Source organism: Diadema setosum, chromosome 16 (assembly GCF_964275005.1).
Source record: "Diadema setosum chromosome 16, eeDiaSeto1, whole genome shotgun sequence".
Lineage (NCBI taxonomy): Eukaryota > Metazoa > Echinodermata > Echinoidea > Diadematoida > Diadematidae > Diadema > Diadema setosum.
Window position 1 is genome coordinate 18,436,303 of NC_092700.1, and position 18,407 is coordinate 18,454,709.

The window sequence follows — 18,407 nt, forward strand, 5'->3', positions numbered from 1 at the left end:
CAAGACGTAGACCACCTGGAACCCCTATGCATTTTGTACACTGACATAATAAACATCTTAAACATGTATTTTTGTTTGTTCTTTGTTTATTTTTTTAATCTATTTTGATTTTTTTGTTGTTTGTTCTTAATAGATGAAACATAAAGAATGCATGCCTCAAGCGGTGTAATAGTAGATTGGAAGAAGACCCATAACGTAATCTCTTCTTTTTTTCGGAATAGAATGATGATGAAACTGGGAGGGGGGAATATAAGCCTGTATCTATGAAAAATAAGTTCAAGCAAGCTTGAATAATACGTCGACAGTCATGTTACCAATTTAGTGGAATCAGAGAGGTTCATGTACTTTCCTGATTTTGCTTTGTCATGTTTTATTTTTCTTTTGCGCACAAAATTTAGAAATGGAGATAACCACTTTATTGTCTTGATGTCATTCTTGAGTCTGACAAGCTCTCGAGTTTATGTGTTTGGTCTACGTCTCATTACAACAGCAATTCCAGAAGGAAATTCTGGCCGATGAAAAGTCGGAGGTCAAGTACGAGAACATTATGAAGGTATTACGCAAATTGAGTGGCAACCCTGCAGCAGTACAGGTAAGTCAGTGATGATAACAACTATTCAGCATTAATATATAATTATTATAGACACATCAAGAGAAGTAGAAACAAAACATACTCACACGTACACGCATGTATGTATATATAATAAAATACATTATATATGTATATATATATATACATGTGTGTGTGTGTGTGTAACGCATAAATGAAAATCATGCAAGAATATACTGCATGTGGGGGCGTTTTGATCGGATATTTTACTGACAAACTGTTACAAGCTACTGAAATCCTTGCATCTGATTGTCTAAGAGCGATTTTTTTTTTTTTTTTTTTTTTTTTTTTGGTCGGACAACTTTGTTTGACAAGATGCATCATAAATGAGCCCCCCCTCCCGCACATGCGCAAAACTTCGGCGGTATTGTCGATTTTTGATGATGCGAGACATGTCTATCCTCATGCTTTGTTGACCTTGACCTTTTTCTTGTCGTTGCTACCTATTTCTTCTACATCTACCTAGTTTGCAGGCACAAACCCTTGTTGGTCGTATAGGAGTCTGCATGCGCCAAGACTAATACACGCGCCACTACACTGCAGCCTCTCCCAACAAGGGAGAAGCTTCAACACAGGGCCTATGAGACAGTGCCAAAGTGGTGCAAGTAGTAGTCTTGGCGCAGACTCCTTTACGACCAACAAGGGTTTGTGCCTGCAAACTAACATCTACCCTCTGAACATCCCTTATAAAAAGCTTAATTTTTTGGTCTCCTCCTTATGCTAAAGACGTGCCTATGTGATGGTGTAGCCCCTGCGTTTTATCAAAGTTTTGTCATTTGTAAGCAGTGATGAAGTATCGGAATTTTATGTACACCATACTGAAAACAAAAATAAACAGTTCTATACAACATAATTATCATGTATAGTTCGTGTGCACAAATAGAAACATTCCTTCATGCGGTACATACATCACGCTTTGGTTGTTGTTTTTTTTTTTCCAATTATGAAGTAACCCCCAAAAGAAGAATGTCAGAGTAATTTTTTCTCTGTTCTTGTATCTTTGTAATGTAATTGCATAACAAGTCCCATTAATAGGGCCCTTAGTTATGTACAATGTGTGTTGTAAACTGTTACTTTGATGGTCAAATATTGAACAGATACAAAGTATTGTATTTCTTGCAAACACTAATTTAAGACTTTGTGTTCTGATTTTTTTTCCCATATGTATAGTATATATCTATATTAAATGTACTATATTTTCGAGATGCAAATGTATTTTCAAATTTTCTTGATGGCTTGAAGTAATTGTCTGTCCAAATAAGTATTATTTTCATTTTTCTTTTCTTTTGCCAGCCATGCCCGGGAACTGCCAAACGGGAAGAAGAGTTCCAAAACTTGCTGAAGCGTATCTTGAGTGTGTTGCTGGATGATAATTAGACAGACCGGTCATATATTAAGTCACGACGTTAAACCAGCATGGAAGAATCGTATCATATACCATTATTTCATTTCATTTCATTTTATTTCATTTCATTTCATTTGGTCTTATATTCGTCATTGTCCGTGTAGCCACGTTCATTTCCCGTGTAAGAGATATCTTTGTCATGTTTGTAGGCCCTATTAGAAAGCTAAAAACATTTTTTCTATTTCTCAGTGTTACTATAATACTCAATTTTTACAGTATGTATATGAACATGGATTTGAATGTACAAACCAAGTCATATTGGACAGAATTCACAAAGATAGATTAAATCAAACTTATGTTTATTCATTTAATCAATGGACTAAAACTGAATAGGCGTATCTTCCACATGCGCGTGTCGGCATGTATTGTGGATGTGTGTTGGGACTGTAAACGACGTGTGACCAGTATAACGCAGCCGAATGTTTGTTACCACAGCGTTGCATAATCAACGAACTTTGTGAATTCCCTAGGTACCATGTTTGCAGTGATAGGAAGGAATAAGCAGTGGAGTTCTGTGCATTATGTAGGCTACATTCTGGAATCAGTGACTCCATTTCAGGATTGATAAAGAAAACAAAACAGATTTAAATGAACGACTGCAATTACAAGGACTATATAGGTAATCACTATGATCATCTTAACCGTGTTTCTGTGGTTGATAATCAAAGTTGTTCTATTATACACAGTTATTTTCCAAAATGTGTTGTATTCCGTTTTTATCTAATTGATTTTTTTTTTTATGCAGAAATGACTTCAGTTTTAGTAATCTCACAAAGTAAACACTACAAAGTATATTGATAATTTTGAGAGAAAATAAGAGAAACCAGGCAATGATTGATGAGTTTTGTTCGAGAAAATGTGCTAGTAAAATCCAGCTGGATCTGATCAAAAAGACAGTGTCTGTGTTTGCCTGACCGCTCTTTCCACGCAGAGTAAGCTGGCTACCTTTCCTACTGTGAACAGGGTGTAGCTGTCCACATGATATACACAATATTTGATTAATAGCCGTAAGTACAATAACTTTTAACTATGTATACATAATACATTCTTTGGATGTATTGAGGAAACATGGGGGAGGATGGTTTAGTGCTCATTACAGAAAAATATATAAAGTTACAGACTGTCACTATAAGCAATTTAGTATACGTGTCGTACATAACTGTGCTATATATTTATCTATTTTTTTTTTTTTGGTTCCATAACCTTCCAAATAAAAACAACACGGAAAAATATTACATTTTCAAAAATTAATGTACAAACGTAGATTTTAGAGGCAAATTACTTTTCTCCTTCCCATTTATGGGGCAATGGAACACAAGGTCATTTTATAAAAACACTTCGAAGCTTAAAAATAGGAAAATCTAAGTCCTTCTTCTTACCATCAAACGTAAATTTACCAACTTTTGGATGGGAACTAATGTGTTCTTAGATACTTTGATTTGTTTGCTTTATTTTGTGTCCTGTGCATATAATTGCTTGAGTGCTGTTCGTTATTCCGAAGGTTCGTTATTCCGAAGGTTCGTTTATCCGAAACACACAAATTCCCTATACCTAGAGCAGGGCTCGACACTAACGGTGGCCCAGGGCCACCAAAAACGCACGTCGGGCCACTAAAATTTTACAAATGAAGAATTTGGTGGCCAGATCGGGCCACCAAAAAAGGTCGGATGTTTGCCTTTGGGCCACCAAAAATAAAAGTTAGTGTGTAGCCCTGCCTAGAGGTTCGTTAATCCGAACATTTGTGGCGTTATTCCGAAGGTTCGTTGTTGCGAAGGTTCGTTTATCCGAAAATGAAATAGGGTTCGTTATTCCGAAGGTGCATTGATCCGGCAATGCGAATAGGGTCGGTAACGAACCTTCGGAATGACGAGCTTTGTTTCATTTTCGGATTAACGAACCTTCGGAATAACGAACCTTTTTATCACTTTCGGATTAATGAACCTTCGGAATAATAAACCTTATCACATTTTTGGATTAACGAACCTTCGGAATAACGAACCTTCGGAATAACGAACTGTAACCAATTGCTTGTCCTGTGCATTTAATTGCTTCTTTTTTGCATGATGTTCTAACAATGTCTACTTATCTGCTTTTGAATTATAAGCTTTGTTTGCTGTAATTTACAACTTCAATAATATCACTTGAAAAACTACACATTCATTTCACTCTGGCTGAATAAGTATTTCTGACGATTTGATTCTTTGATCTCTCCTTGTCTTGTTCTTTTATTATGTGAGTATCGCTTACATTTGTATTGGCTATACTATAAATTCATCATCATTTGCAAGCATTAAGAAATTTGAAGACTTTTCATTGTGTCAGATTTGTTTCTAGCATTACTGACTCCGTAAATAAGTGAAAGCATGTATGGGTGAATGGATCCATAAATGTATGCAAGTATGAATGAATGAATCAATCAATGAATAGATAATTAGATAAATAAATGAATAAATAGAAGATTGATAAAGGAAGACGATGGGGAAGGAGAGTAAACGAACGGCAGGTGCATAGGGAATAATAATCAAATTGAGAAAGAATGTCCATGTATGTGGCATCGGAGAGCAACACATTGTTCCTTTAAGGGGAATGAAGCTCAGAATTTAGTTAATCATGCAGAAACAATAGCTTACATTTAGTTAAATTTTGTTTATTAAAAGTTATTTTAGATTCAGCAGTTGTTCAGTACTGCTGTAATCGGATAAGAAGATTGCAACAATTTGTGATGTCACAATCGGACAATGATATAAAGAAAATATAAGCAGAATTCCACAAACATTAATAGCAATTACTTATGAGAAGCACATATCCTTTGACTTGCAACTGATTGACAAATTGCCCTGCATTGACTTAAATAAGCACTGAATTGATCAGTGCATACCTATGACTAAAGAAATCGATATCATGGGCATACGTTATGCTCTGGCAGGATTCGAACCTACGATCTCCTGATGTGCGGGCAGGCGTTTTATCCACTAGACCACGAAGCTTCCACCCGACCGCATGCGCTGCATGGTTCTAATCCTTATAGCATGACGCGGGTATTGATTACTCGAATCCATATTCTTTCGTCAGGTTGTTTTTATTGCAACTCTGACAAATTGCCCTACATCGACGCAAATAACACGCACATTTACGTCGATGTAGGACAGTCTGTCAATCAGTTGCTTCAACAAACAACTCGAGAGAAGAATTTCATGAATATGAATAATTTCTTTCATTCGTTATTGATATTGGCAAGGGGCAATCCCTTCTTTCCTTAAAAGTTAATGACAAGTGTTTTTTCACTATACTTGGAAATTTACAGCATATTAAATTCTCTTTAAATTATTGTTATAAGTAAGTATGTGCAACTTAAGTGTAACCCAAATACACATCTAAAATGTCAGATTATTTTGCGACACAAGAGACCCAATGGAATAATATTATTCAGAGATTTTTATCGAGCCCACCGGAGGTGCAGGGAAACTAAGGGATCGCCTGCGGCGTCTGTCCGTCTGTCGTCCGTCCGTAACACTACAAAAACTTGAATAACTCTCTACTGAGGACTTTAATTTCAATCAAACTTGGAGGGAAGAGTAGATATACAAAGTTACACAATTTACCAAACACGAAGGTCACCTCAAGGTCAAAGGTCACAGGCAGGGGTCAATGAACTTTAGGGCCAATGTTAAGTTTTTACGGCGCGTTTCGATTATGGCTCATAACTTTTGATGTATAATTATGTCCGTTTGTGACCAAACTTGGATGGTAGATGTCCCTTGGGGAGTTGCAGGTCATTACACGGTCAAAGGTCACAGACAGGGGTCAACGAACTTTTAGGGCCCAATGTTAAGTTTTTACGGCGCGTTTCGATTATGGCTCATAACTTTTGATCCATAAAATAGTATTATGTCCGTTTGTGACCAAACTTGGCCGGTATAATGTCCCTTGTTGAGTTGAAGGTCACCACAAGTTGAAAGGTCTTAGGTGGGGTCAATGAACTTACAGGGTTTAGAAAAACATTAATTTCTTCTACGCGAATGGGCGAGACACATTTTGGCACTTGCCTTGTTAAACACACCAGAACCAATAGAAACTGCTTTAGCCGCATTTCAGAAATCCAAAATGACCACCACTTTTGGTTTTCTACTACCTTTTCAACGCCGTAACCGCAATACACATTTTAGATGTCTATATAATTATTTTGAGACACAATTAAAGGAATCCAACAAAATTCTTATTCAGAGAACGAATAAATACGAGCAGGGTTGCGTTTTTAAAAGTGTGTGTGTGTTGGGGGGGGGGGCAGTTTGTATTTCTTTGCCACTTCCGGGTTTAATCAGCCGACTAGCCAAAAACAGGTGCACGCCTTTCCACCCCCCCCCCCCCTCCTGTTGCGCCGGCCCTGACGGGTGTTAAAAATTTACTTGAGCAATTGTCAAAATCTCCAATCAAAGTGACGACTATTTCCTCTTTTTGTCATAATTTTGCCAGTAAGTAACCCCTAAAAGGCTTGAAATATATATTTAATGTATTGAATGTTGATGTTTTGCGACACCAAGGAACCCAATGGAATACAGACAGAGATTTTTCAGAGCCCATCTTTGATCTGAAAAAATCGCGCACTCGCAATGTGACTTTCAGCAGGCCAGCTGACATAATTATTAAATCTACATCGATCATCAATCCCTTATTTATGTTTTTTTTTCACCTGGTTTGGGAAACGCCTGATTTGTGGAATTACTATTCATCAACAACACTATAATTACAATTAGCAGCTCTGGCGCTTCCTGCTCTACAGAAGACAATTTCGTAAACACTGTTCTAAAATAAAGTTTGGATGGTTGGGTTCCCCAAATCTGCGGGGGCACCACTAGTTCTGGACCCTTTTTATCGATTCTTCTTTTGCCGACTAAACGCGTTAAGCCGAGTGATGGCGTGATCCCGAGAGCTGCAGTTGGCAACTGATGGGGACTCTAATAGCTACCCTTGGGGGCAGCAGTTCTCGGGATCCCGCCAATACTCGGCTGTAACGCGTATAGTCGGCAAAAAAATTAAACACAAACAAACAAACAAATAAAAAAACAAACAAAAAATAAAAAAACTCCAAAAAACAACAACAACAAAAACTAAAAACAAATCGAAAAGAGTCCAGAACCAGTCAAAAGACTAGAGCTCCACCAAATTACATGCAATCTTCAAACTTCAGTCATTAATATAATGATGAAGCTAACTTTATCTCACTGAGCGGCGAATGCTTACGAACATTGCGAATTTTGGATTCGCCAACTTTTCCGAAGAATGTTGGCGAAAATCAGGGTTTTCTCTTACCATTACCCACTTGAGTGAATGTTTGCGAAAGTCTTTGCGAAAGGCTTGTACCGCTCTCAAATCATGTACAGTCTGTACCGCTTTGAATGTTTTCTTTTTCTTTTCTTTTCTTTTTGATGATGGAAATAAAGAAGCTATTGAATTGAATTGAAAAGCAGTTGGCAACTATTAGCGACCATAAGTAAAATGCCAGCGAAACTTTGAAACTACTGTATTTGTGAATATTTGGGAACCTTTGCTAACTCCTGGAAAAAGAAAACCCTAGTGAATCTGTGGACCCATCCCTATAAAAAAAAAAGAAAAAAGAAAAAAAAGTGAGCAAATTACCTTCCAAAGCATTCTGATTTCTTCTGACCGCAATCGAAGAATATTTTTCAGATGGATTTCCAGTTACTGATTAATTGCCTGGTTGCTGCTATACAACTATCGTGCAAATTAAGAGAAAAAAAGAAGATGAAGAGAAAGAATTCAGAGAGGACGATGAAAAGACAGACTGTTTGGGTCAAAGAGCGGTTGCTGCAGAGAAGAGACTTCAGTCAATATGAAAAGCTCCTTGTTTCTTCGGCATGATGACCTACATGGCATTTTCTTTCTCATTGGGTCGATTTCATATACAGTAACCATATAATTAAAAGCTTACGCGTCGGTATAAAGCATTAAAAAAGTAGCTAAGAACTTCAGCGACACGTACCATACAACCGTTTGCAAAGACTTACTACTGTTTTGCAACTGTTTACGGAAAAATAGTTAATCCCCAAATAAATTTTGTACATGTTCAAAGTTTATTTGCGGCCGAAAAACTGTTTGCAACAAGGAAAAATGTTTGCGAATTTTCTTACAACATTTAGCAAACCTTTTTGCAACCTTTTACGAACCCTGGCGAAATCCCATATTTGCTACGTTTGCAAGCATTCGCCGCTCTGTGAGATATTCACACAGACTGTTAATCTATACAATATCTTTACCAACTATTACTCAAACTTTTTTACACATTTACCACTCCCGGCGATGCAATACAAAAGTTAAAGGTCCTGTTTACCTTTGGGAACAGTGATTTTAAATGCAAATGCAAATGCTAATGCAAATGTGTAGGTCTGTTGTACCACAAAACATCCTATCATAGAAAAAAAAAATCGCTATAAAGCGGGAAATATAAGGAGATATCTGTATTTTTCTAAATAAACCGTAACTCTAGATGGTTTAGTCTGGAAACAGCTTTATCATAATTATTGTTTACATTTTTATAGGCCTATTTAATTGATTTTGCCGATTCAAATTTTTACAGCTGTTTCTCCCCGTGACTGACATTTTAGAACTATTTTAAAGCACTAATTAATGCTGGGTTTTTGTTTCATCTGCAAATGGTGAATATGCCATTAACTAAGTCACTACACATAATAACTGTGAGCAGGGAGTCAACTGTCACCTCCCTACAGCTGTGATGACTTGTTTTTTGTTTGTTTGGTTTTTTCGGTGTGAATAGAATATAGGCGGTACTCCGAATGTCATGAAGGGTGGAGCAAAGACTACTTATCCACTGTATCCATTCTTTCTTTTTCTGTTTCATTATTACACTGTATTCGTGATAAAATAATAATAATAATAATTGTTTTGGATATAAACTCCAAATTTTATTGTCCGAAAATGGAAATTCTTTTTTTTTTCCCAATTGATCGTGGGCCCGGCAGCCACTGAGCAGCGCCAGATCGACGTTGCTCTAACCTTTTCAACTGTTGACCGGAAAACAAGGTAGCAGCAACTCCCATCTTTTAACGTCTTTTGGTATGACGCGGCCGGGGTTCGAACCCACGACCTCCCGATTGTGAGGCAGCCGCTCTACTTACTGAGCCAACACATCGGTCAAAATGATAATAATGTAGGTTAAATTTTGCAATTTAAAGTAATTTTGTAAAAATATGCAAAGATTTGGCGTAAATATTCTGAGGGGAATAATACATGTAATAGTAAACGCCAAATAAACTTGAATAACAACAACAGCAACAACAGCGACCCACCACCAGCAGTCAACGTGGCATTGCATCATATCATCGGCGGCGCCGGCGGCGACTTTGATTGCGCTGAGCTTCTATTGCACACATGCACGCATTCCGTGCTAAATTTACACACAATTGAAGTTGTTAGCTTAAATTTTATACAAAATGTCGATCGGCACGATAGGATTTCTGGGAGCAGGGAATGTTGCCATGACGATAACGAAGGGGCTGCTTTCAGCAAGTATGTATGATTTTTTTTTTTCTCTCTCTCTAGCCTATCTCTTAGCCTAAATTTATCTCGCACCGGCACTACTTCCCATATGGTTATGCAATATAGTTGTCCCACGTATTAAAATCCATGTTTGTTTATCATTGCAACTGACCGTCAAGCGCTGTAACGGCACGATTCGCTTGAGTTCTAGTCGACAAGCTGAAACAAATTGAAGTATACTTACTTACTTACTTGGGGTAACTATACACAGCCCAGTCGCCGCTGTATTCGCGTAGCGTATTAACAGCGTCTGGTCGGGCTATACTTGGGGATACTTGGGTGTAGAGACTGGAAGCAAAGCTTATTGTCCCTCGACCCTCGTTACAGTCTTGTCCCGTGTTTAAAAGTTTTGAACACTTGAAAAAAATTTGAAGTGTTCAAAATATGTGTTTCTGTGTTGATCTTCTGTTGCCATAATATATTTACTGCCGTCCGCGTCTGGGTTTCAATCTGTTATGTACGCAACTTGTATGTGGCGGTCGTCAGGTTGTAAATCTTAAAAATACACGAATTCATCAAATTCTTAATGTAATGTCATATAAATGGTTAGCCCGACCAGACGCTGTTAATACGTACGTACAGCGACTGGGCTGTGTATAGTTAATAAATGGTGAGATGTAAAGGCCATGCATGCTGGCCCATCGTCGATGGCAGCCAGCCGGCAGAGATGGCTGACTAGTCGCGTTGACTGTATGACACTTGTGTAATACAGCTGACTTGACCAGAAGATCAAGATCAGTCTGTATCTTGTCATCGGATTTATGTTCCGCGGAGACTACGCTACAGATGCTTACACTACATGTCACCATGAGTTCCCATCCTTGAATCGCTTGATGAAGAGAAATTAAGGGTTCAAACTGTCAGTAAAAAGCTAAAATGACAAATTTTCGGAGATGCTTATTCGTATGTTACTGTTAGTATGGTTAGGAAAAGGAGATGGAAAGCATCTTTTAGCAAAAGCAGCAATAGTGCAGTGGACACTTGTTAGATATTGTAGTCCGAGATTTGTTTAAGTATCACTCTGAACGTCTGACCAAGGAGTTTAAAGTCTGATAACTCCTTGGTCTGCTGATCTGACCTAGTCTGAGAATAGCCCGACCAGACGCAGTGCGATTTAGACAGCGACTGGGCTGTGTATAGTTAGTCTGAGAAGAGAGTGTTAAATAGCATGATAAGTATATTTCAGTAGTAGATCTAGTGCAATTTGACATTCCATTGCCCTAGTTTTAGGTGTACATTGTGAGATTTGTAGGCCTACAGATGAGTTTCATTTACACGTATCTACATGTTATGTTTGTACAAGAGAGATTATATAATGATATTGAGTATCCCATGTAGTTATGTTCTCATCACCCAATTTCATCTCATGCAATAGGTGCAGTTGCAGCTGACAGGATAGCAGTCAGTGCCCCATCAAAAAGAAACTTGAAACTAATAGAGGTGAGAGATTGCACTATTGAATTCCCAGAGCCCCATCCATGAATTCCATAAAGGGGGGCAAAAAATTTCTGGTCCCACTTCCGGGTTTAATCAGCAGTAATAATAATAATAATAATAATGATAATAATAATAATGATAATGATGATAATGATAATAATGATAATGATAATAATAATGATAATGATGATAATAAAAATAATAATAATAATTATTATTATTATTGTTTTCTTACAATGTCTCCATTTCCATGGAAGAAATTATTTTTCACTTGCATTTGAATGCCCAAACAATAAACAAGTTTTTCCAGACTTACGAAGTAGGCTGTCTTGTGCTTTTTTGCAAAGTGTGTGGGCACTCGCAAATTTTTTAACAAGCGTGGGGCATGCAGCCCTCTTGGTAGAAACATTATCAGTGCTTACATACACGTATGTTTGAAACTCTTTTGTGGTTGACCAGAGTGTATAATGCATTTGTTGTTGTTTGTGTTGTATTATGAAAGAAACATGATAAGAAAAGCACAAACCCTAATGGAAACAGATATTCATTTTTTTGGAAGTTATTGATAATCCTGTAAAGTGATTCATATTTTAACTTTTTGTATCACATCGTAAAGCCACATACATTGTATGTGCTTACTTTACTTAGACTTAGTAGCTCCCGCGTCGTCCGACGCATGAGGCGGTCATCTTCTTCCAGCTTCGTCTATCGGCGGTTAGGGCCTTGATATCTTCCCACTCTTTTAGGTCTTTAACATCTCTGCAGACAGTCTGTTGCCAGTTCGTTCGTGGTCTGCCTCTTCTCCTTCTGCCTGGAGGAACCCACCAGAGGGATTGGTTAGCTATACGATCAGGTGGAAGTCGTGCAGCGTGCCCAAGCCACTTAAGCCGCCTTTTACAAATGATGGAGGATACTGGAAGTTGATTAGTTCTCTCTCTGACTTCCTTGTTGGTAATGAAGTCAAGCAAGAAATGAAACGGTCGCCATTATCACTCCTTCTGCCCAGGGCATGGTGTCCTAATATAGTTTCAAAGCCTGCCCTGTCACCCCCTATCTGGGCATTTAAGTCACCCATGATGATCTTGATGTCATGGCGCGGTATCTTGTTAACCAAGTCTTGTAATTGAAGGTAAAATTCGTCCTTCTTGTCCTCTTCATGTTGGTTTGTAGGGGCATAGCATTGTATAATTGAGACTCTTGCATGTTGGGTGACAAAACGTGCTCTCATCAGACGTTCATTAACTGGTTCCCACTCAGCTAGAGCAGCCTTGCTTGCCTTGTTCAGGAGAATGGCAACTCCGTCACGATGAATGCCATCTTGCCGTCCTGAGAAAAGTATTGTTTTATTCTCATGTTTCAATTCCCCGGAATTTAACCAACGTACCTCACTTAGACCAAGGATACTTATTTCATAATTATCCATTTCTTTACATAGTTCATCTAATTTTGTAGACTCATAGAGAGATCTAACATTCCAGTAACCTATGCGGGTCGCACTCTTTGCAGTCAGGATTCGAGTCTTCAAGCCAGCAGCTTCCTCCGATGAGAGGCTTTCACTGTTACCCGTCATGGAGCCCTCTGTTGGGGACAACTGTAGGCCTGGCCGCCGAGGATCCGCCGAAATATGACGATCCGTTTTAGTAGCAAAGATACAAGTTTTCCCAGAGCAGGTCGCTGGCCTGCTGCCGAACCTCCTTCCGTTGATTGGTAAGGCTGAAGAAGGGTCATCACCTCTTGAAGTTTGTCGCCCTGGTTTGTTCGTCTCCTGCTGGTATAACCAGCAGACCCAACAGTCCCCACCGCAGGAAGGTAAACCAGGACGTTGTTACCCGTTGACTCACAAGTCGGTCGCCCCCTCGTATCACAAATTGCATATTGCTTAAAGCATAGAGGCAACATGTATCTACTACCGGGGGCGGTCTCCTCCTTGATGTCAATCAAACCGCCGATACTCAATTGTATCTTAAGTAAGATAAGAGAAAACAGGCTAATGGGGGACCAATATTGTATGTGCATTGTATGTGCATTACAAGGTTAATGTTAGTGTCGCAACAGTGACTCCAATCACACGGCAATCATAGAACTTGCAGCCCATTTTCAACTTTCTTTGCTTGTGTGTGTGTGTGTGTGTTCCTGTATTCAAATATCAGGACCTGGGAGCAAGAACGACGCATAGCAACAGAGAGCTGTTGGAGATGGCGGACACCGTCTTTCTGGCAATCAAGCCCAATCTGGCAGGGGCGGTGCTGAAGGAAGTAGCTCCCTTCGTCAACAAGAACCATCTGTTCATCTCCCTGGCTGCTGGCATTTCAATAGACTACATTGAAGATGTAAGCAGGTGCCACATAGGCCTACATAAGAGCTATTGTTTTGATTATTTTATCATCCTTACTGTAGTTCACGTTGTCTTGAGTTTTATGCAAAGCTGTATTATAACAATGATTAGCAATGATTATATAATGATGATGACGATGGTGATGATAATAATAATAATAATAATTATTATTATCATTATTATTATTATTATTATTATTATATGATAATAATAATTGTAGATTATAATAATTATAATGATCTGATAATAGTGATTATACACACTAATTATCATTATTGTCATTTACATTAATAATTGCATTTGATTTGATAATTTAATTATTTACATCTTTAACATCACAATTATTATTGTTTTTGTTATAATCATTTAAAATTGAGGTTCCACTTTTGATCTCAATACACACTACCAGTATTTACGTCTGGAATTTTTTTACCAAACCTAACCTTGCTTGAGTGTTTGCGAACGCACTTGGTTCCAACTCAAGCTATAAAAAGACTGTGATGTCATCACTTTGGTACTCTGTCATAGAGTTCGTCTGTACTCTCTGCAGATCTTGCCAGATAAGTCCAGGGTAATCCGGGCCATGCCAAACACCCCGTCCATCATCATGCAAGGTGCAACAGTGTTTGCCTGCGGGACCCATGTCAAGGAAGGAGACAACAGGCTCATCCAGTCCCTCTTTTCCCGTCTGGGAATAAGTCTAGAGGGCGACGAGAGCGTGATAGACGCAGCCATGGCGGTTAGTGGCTGCGGGCCGGCCTATGTGAGTGGTGCTTGAGTATCGAGTGAATTTAAGATGAAATGTGACCGTGTATCACAATACCAACAAAAATTTGTATGCCCTAATTTCACATGAGGACTCAAAATAAGTGAAATGGGTCAACCTACATTAGTACTACATAAACAATCTTTCTTTTTCCATATTCTCTGAAAGAATGATTCTTCTACATAATGATGAATTTTGAGACCATGAAATGAATGTGTAATTGTGTTTTTCTCAGTTTTTTTTTTTTAACTTTTAGAACTATTTTTTGTATGTAGAATAGTGTGATTAGGCATGTCTCAGAGCCCCCTGTTCTTTTCTTTAAAACTCTTTACAAACTCCTCACTCTCAACGCTGATAACTTTTGAAAGGATTGTGCTTCTGCAGTGAAAGTTGGTATCAGTTATGAATAGAATGTGCTAGATGGATGTGAAAAATTGTATCTTAATCTGATAATATTTTCATTATGACAAAGACAAAAAAGGGGGAAACATGAAGCAAAACAAGTGTACTAAATGGAAACTGAATTTCACATAGAGAAAGTCATTGAGAGACCATCCTATACAAAGTGCAGATTTGCCTACTTTAAAGAACAGCCGGACGTTTAACTTTATACATGCAGTCTAGTAATCTTCCTTAGTCCATTGGCACAGGCATTGCATTCCTTAAAACATTGCTAATAATTTTAACGATCAGACATTCAGTTATACATGATATAATCTGAACCATTTCTGTCCATTTCTGTCCAGTGTTGTCCTAAGCTGTTGCAGCCGAGTTCCGATAGGTCCCCTTACTGTACCGTAGTCTAAGATATGACACATACTGCACCCCAGACCTTCAAAGCAATGAGTTAATGATCGTAAATGGTGGTTTTTGCAGGCTTACGTCGCTATTGATGCCCTGGCAGATGGTGGTGTGAAGATGGGACTTCCAAGGGACATTGCCATCAAACTTGGAGCACAGACGTTATTAGTGAGTATGGACAACTCATGTTTCGATAATGGTCAGAAAATAAATCTACTCAAAAAATTTACAGGTTGCACCCTGTCACAAAAGTGGCAATGATTTCTTTGCAACTTACATAATTTTATATAGACTAATTGCATTGTAATTGTTTTGTTATTAAGTGGACTATCGTTATGAATTCATTGTATTAAAGGAAGATTAAACACGACACCATTGTATCGATATGATATAATATCGAAGACTGTCATAGCATAGAGCAAATTTAATGTGATAAATTGTAATTTATCATGTAAAATTACTCTTTTTTTATAGCTCGTAGGAGTAATGAACATTTTGGTTTGAAGTGATTTCAGATTGACTAAGCGCAAATCAAATGTACAATGAGTATGAGGTTGCCATTTAATTTGAAATAAGTAAAGGAAGGTACTTTGCAACCTGAGAAATTTGTGGCATGAAACTTTTGTAATTTGCTGACCATGAATAAAATTGTGAGTTTACTAGATATATATCATATCAAGTATTTGCTTTAACACACACTGCTGGTTGACATAAAAGACACAACAAAACTAAGTGCTTACTACTAAACACCCTAGTTTAAAAAAGCAGCAATGAATGCACATAACTAGTATGCATACTAGTGTAGTACAATGTACTCGGTAATTGTAGGTTGTATTGGTAGTCAGTGCGTTGATAGGCAACAATTTTCTTGTGCATTTTGTTTTCACGAATCCTGGCTTTTTGTGAAATTTCATAAAAGTTTCATGCAGGCCAAAATTTCTGGTCCTTCTGTGCTCACCTAGTTGCAAGAAAGAGAATGCAGCTAATACTGGAAAGAACAATAAAAGTTTGTCATTTTCTCTTCCTCTTCAAGCTCCAATTATTGATTTCCTGTTGCTTATAAAAGACCAACGAGTCTAGAGAAACTGAACGTAATGGAAACGAATCTTCCAACCTCACAGAGTGGGGATAAACAGACACTGCATGACTGTGTGTAATCACACCAAGCACATGTCTGACTATACCACATGTAACATGATTGTGTAGTGCTGTCACACCAAAGAGCTTCTTTATGTGGAGAGCAAGCTTGATGGTGACATGACATTTGCTCCTGCGACAATTACTCTGAGCTCATTTTCTCCAAGGACTGAGGGTTAGGGTTGTGATAGGGTTTGGGGCTTACATTTGGAGTTTGATGTGAGGATTAGAATTAGAGTAAGGGTTAGGGTTATGTTTGTGGGTAGAATTTATGTTTGGCTTAGTGTGCAGATATTTTATGGGAGCAATTGTCGCAGGAGCACATGTCATGGTTCATGCAGCTTGACAACCAATTTTTTGTGTGTCCAAACTCGCGCAGGGCTCTGCCAAGATGGTGCTGGCGGGAGAGAAGCACCCGTCGGAGCTGAAGGATGACGTGTGTTCTCCGGGCGGCACCACCATCGATGCCATCCACGAACTGGAGAAAGGAGGTTTCAGACGCTGCCTGATCGAAGCCGTGGAGGCGGCCTGCCTGAAGGCGCGGAAGATTAACGAGAACCAGCTCTTCTCTCACAAAAAGTGATCTCACTTTGGTAGCAATGCGGAGACCAGGACTGAAGTTTTGTTTGCCGGAGCAGATGGTGATCCTAATAAATGTAATGATTTTTATTTTTCTATTGATTAAAGTGTCAGTCAAGATTGGTGATGTTGTTGGTTTAATGGTCAGTAAAGTATTGTCTGAATGGAGGAGTTTCATCAACTGCAGCAATGCCTCCTCAAACGATCACTGCATGGTTGTAAAGGATTCCTATCTGGTATCATGGAGCTTCACCTTGCGTAATGCCAGGTGCACTTGCTTGGTTACCTGGTTGTAGCTGCTATAGTGCAGAATTATGTTTTTTGCCCTTCTTCAGTAACACACGTCAGATGTGCAGTGTGGTGAAGTAAAGTCTAGTGTAGGGAGGGCACACTGTCAGAACTGTAGGAGTTTGGAAAAGATGATTTACATCCATCCATCTTAGGATGTACTCTCCCACATGAGGACATACCCAAGATCACTACCAAGCTACTTGCTATTATTTTACATGACTCAGGGCTAGAGTGAAGTGTTTCCACAAAGCATCTTGCTAAATTATTGTTGTTGATGCTCCATCTTACTTGTATACGTTTTCTGATCGTTGTATAGCAGTGGCTGCTTGCTGTATGGACAGCAAGTGGAAAAAAGCCAGTGTAAATAGAGTACAAATAGTGGATAGTCATGAGTGTGATGGTACAAGATTTCATATGAGGTGAAAGCTTGGCCTTACTGAATAGTGCACCTCACCTTTCAGCTAGTGAGAAATCTTGTCCCGTTGCCTGAGTAAAGACCATGCACTATTTGTTTTTATGCCTCCGCCACGAAGTGGTGCCGGAGGCATTATGTTTTCGGGTTGTCCGTCCGTCCGTCCGTCCGTCCTTCCGTCCGTCCGTCCTTCCGTCCGTCCGTCCGTCCGTCCTTCCGTCCGTCCGTAATGAATTTTGTGGACAAGGTAACTATCGAAACCTGTTGAGGTATCCTAATGAAACTTGGCATGTATGTGTATTAGGGGGTGAAGTTGTGCCTATCAACTTTTGGGTGCACATGCTCAAGGTCAAAGGTCAAAAGGTCAAGGTCAAATACATAAAATTTCACTATTTCCACCATATCTATTGAATGCCTGAAGATATTTTCTTGAAACTTAGTGTATACATGTATTACCCAATTAAGATTCTCTGGTGAATGTTTGGGTCATGAGGTCAAAGGTCAAAGGTCAAAAGGTCAGGGTCAAATACATAAAATTTCACTATTTCCACCATATCTATTGAATGCCTGAAGATATTTTCTTGAAACTTAGTGTATACATGTATTACTCAATTAAGATTCTCTGGTGAAAGTTTGGGTCATGAGGTCAAAGGTCAAAGGTCAAAAGGTTAAGTAAAAATGTTAAAACTTCTTTTTTTTCTCCGTACCTTGGAAAATTGTTCAAGGTATCTTCATGGAACATAGTATATACATGTACTGACTGGAAGTGATTATCTAGAGAATGTAGGGTTCATGGGGTCAAAGGTCAGGGGTCAAAGGTCAAGTGCAAGACTTCAAAATTTTACTATTACCCTCATATTTATGCAATGCCAGCAGGGTTATTTTTTTACACTTGGTGTATGCGTGTGTAACGTAATAGAAATTCTCTGGAAAGTTTTTTTTTTCTCTTTTTGCCTCAAAGGTCAAAAGATCAAAAATCAAGTGAAAGTGCTGAACTAACTTTTTCCTCCATATCTCGGAAATGGCTCAAGTTACCTTGAAACTTAGTACATATTATGC

At 38.6% G+C, this 18,407-nt stretch overlaps 1 protein-coding gene across 1 annotated transcript; it reads left to right on the forward strand.

Moving 5' to 3' along the window:
- Positions 1-9,448: 9,448 nt before the first annotated feature.
- On the forward strand, positions 9,449-16,674 carry LOC140239969 (pyrroline-5-carboxylate reductase 1, mitochondrial-like). The gene is made up of 6 exons (XM_072319781.1): positions 9,449-9,560; positions 10,966-11,030; positions 13,178-13,357; positions 13,913-14,125; positions 15,005-15,097; positions 16,446-16,674. The coding sequence occupies exons 1-6, from the start codon at positions 9,485-9,487 to the stop codon at positions 16,647-16,649; spliced, it is 831 nt and encodes a 276-aa protein (XP_072175882.1). The 5' UTR covers positions 9,449-9,484; the 3' UTR covers positions 16,650-16,674.
- The last annotated feature ends 1,733 nt before the right edge of the window (positions 16,675-18,407 follow it).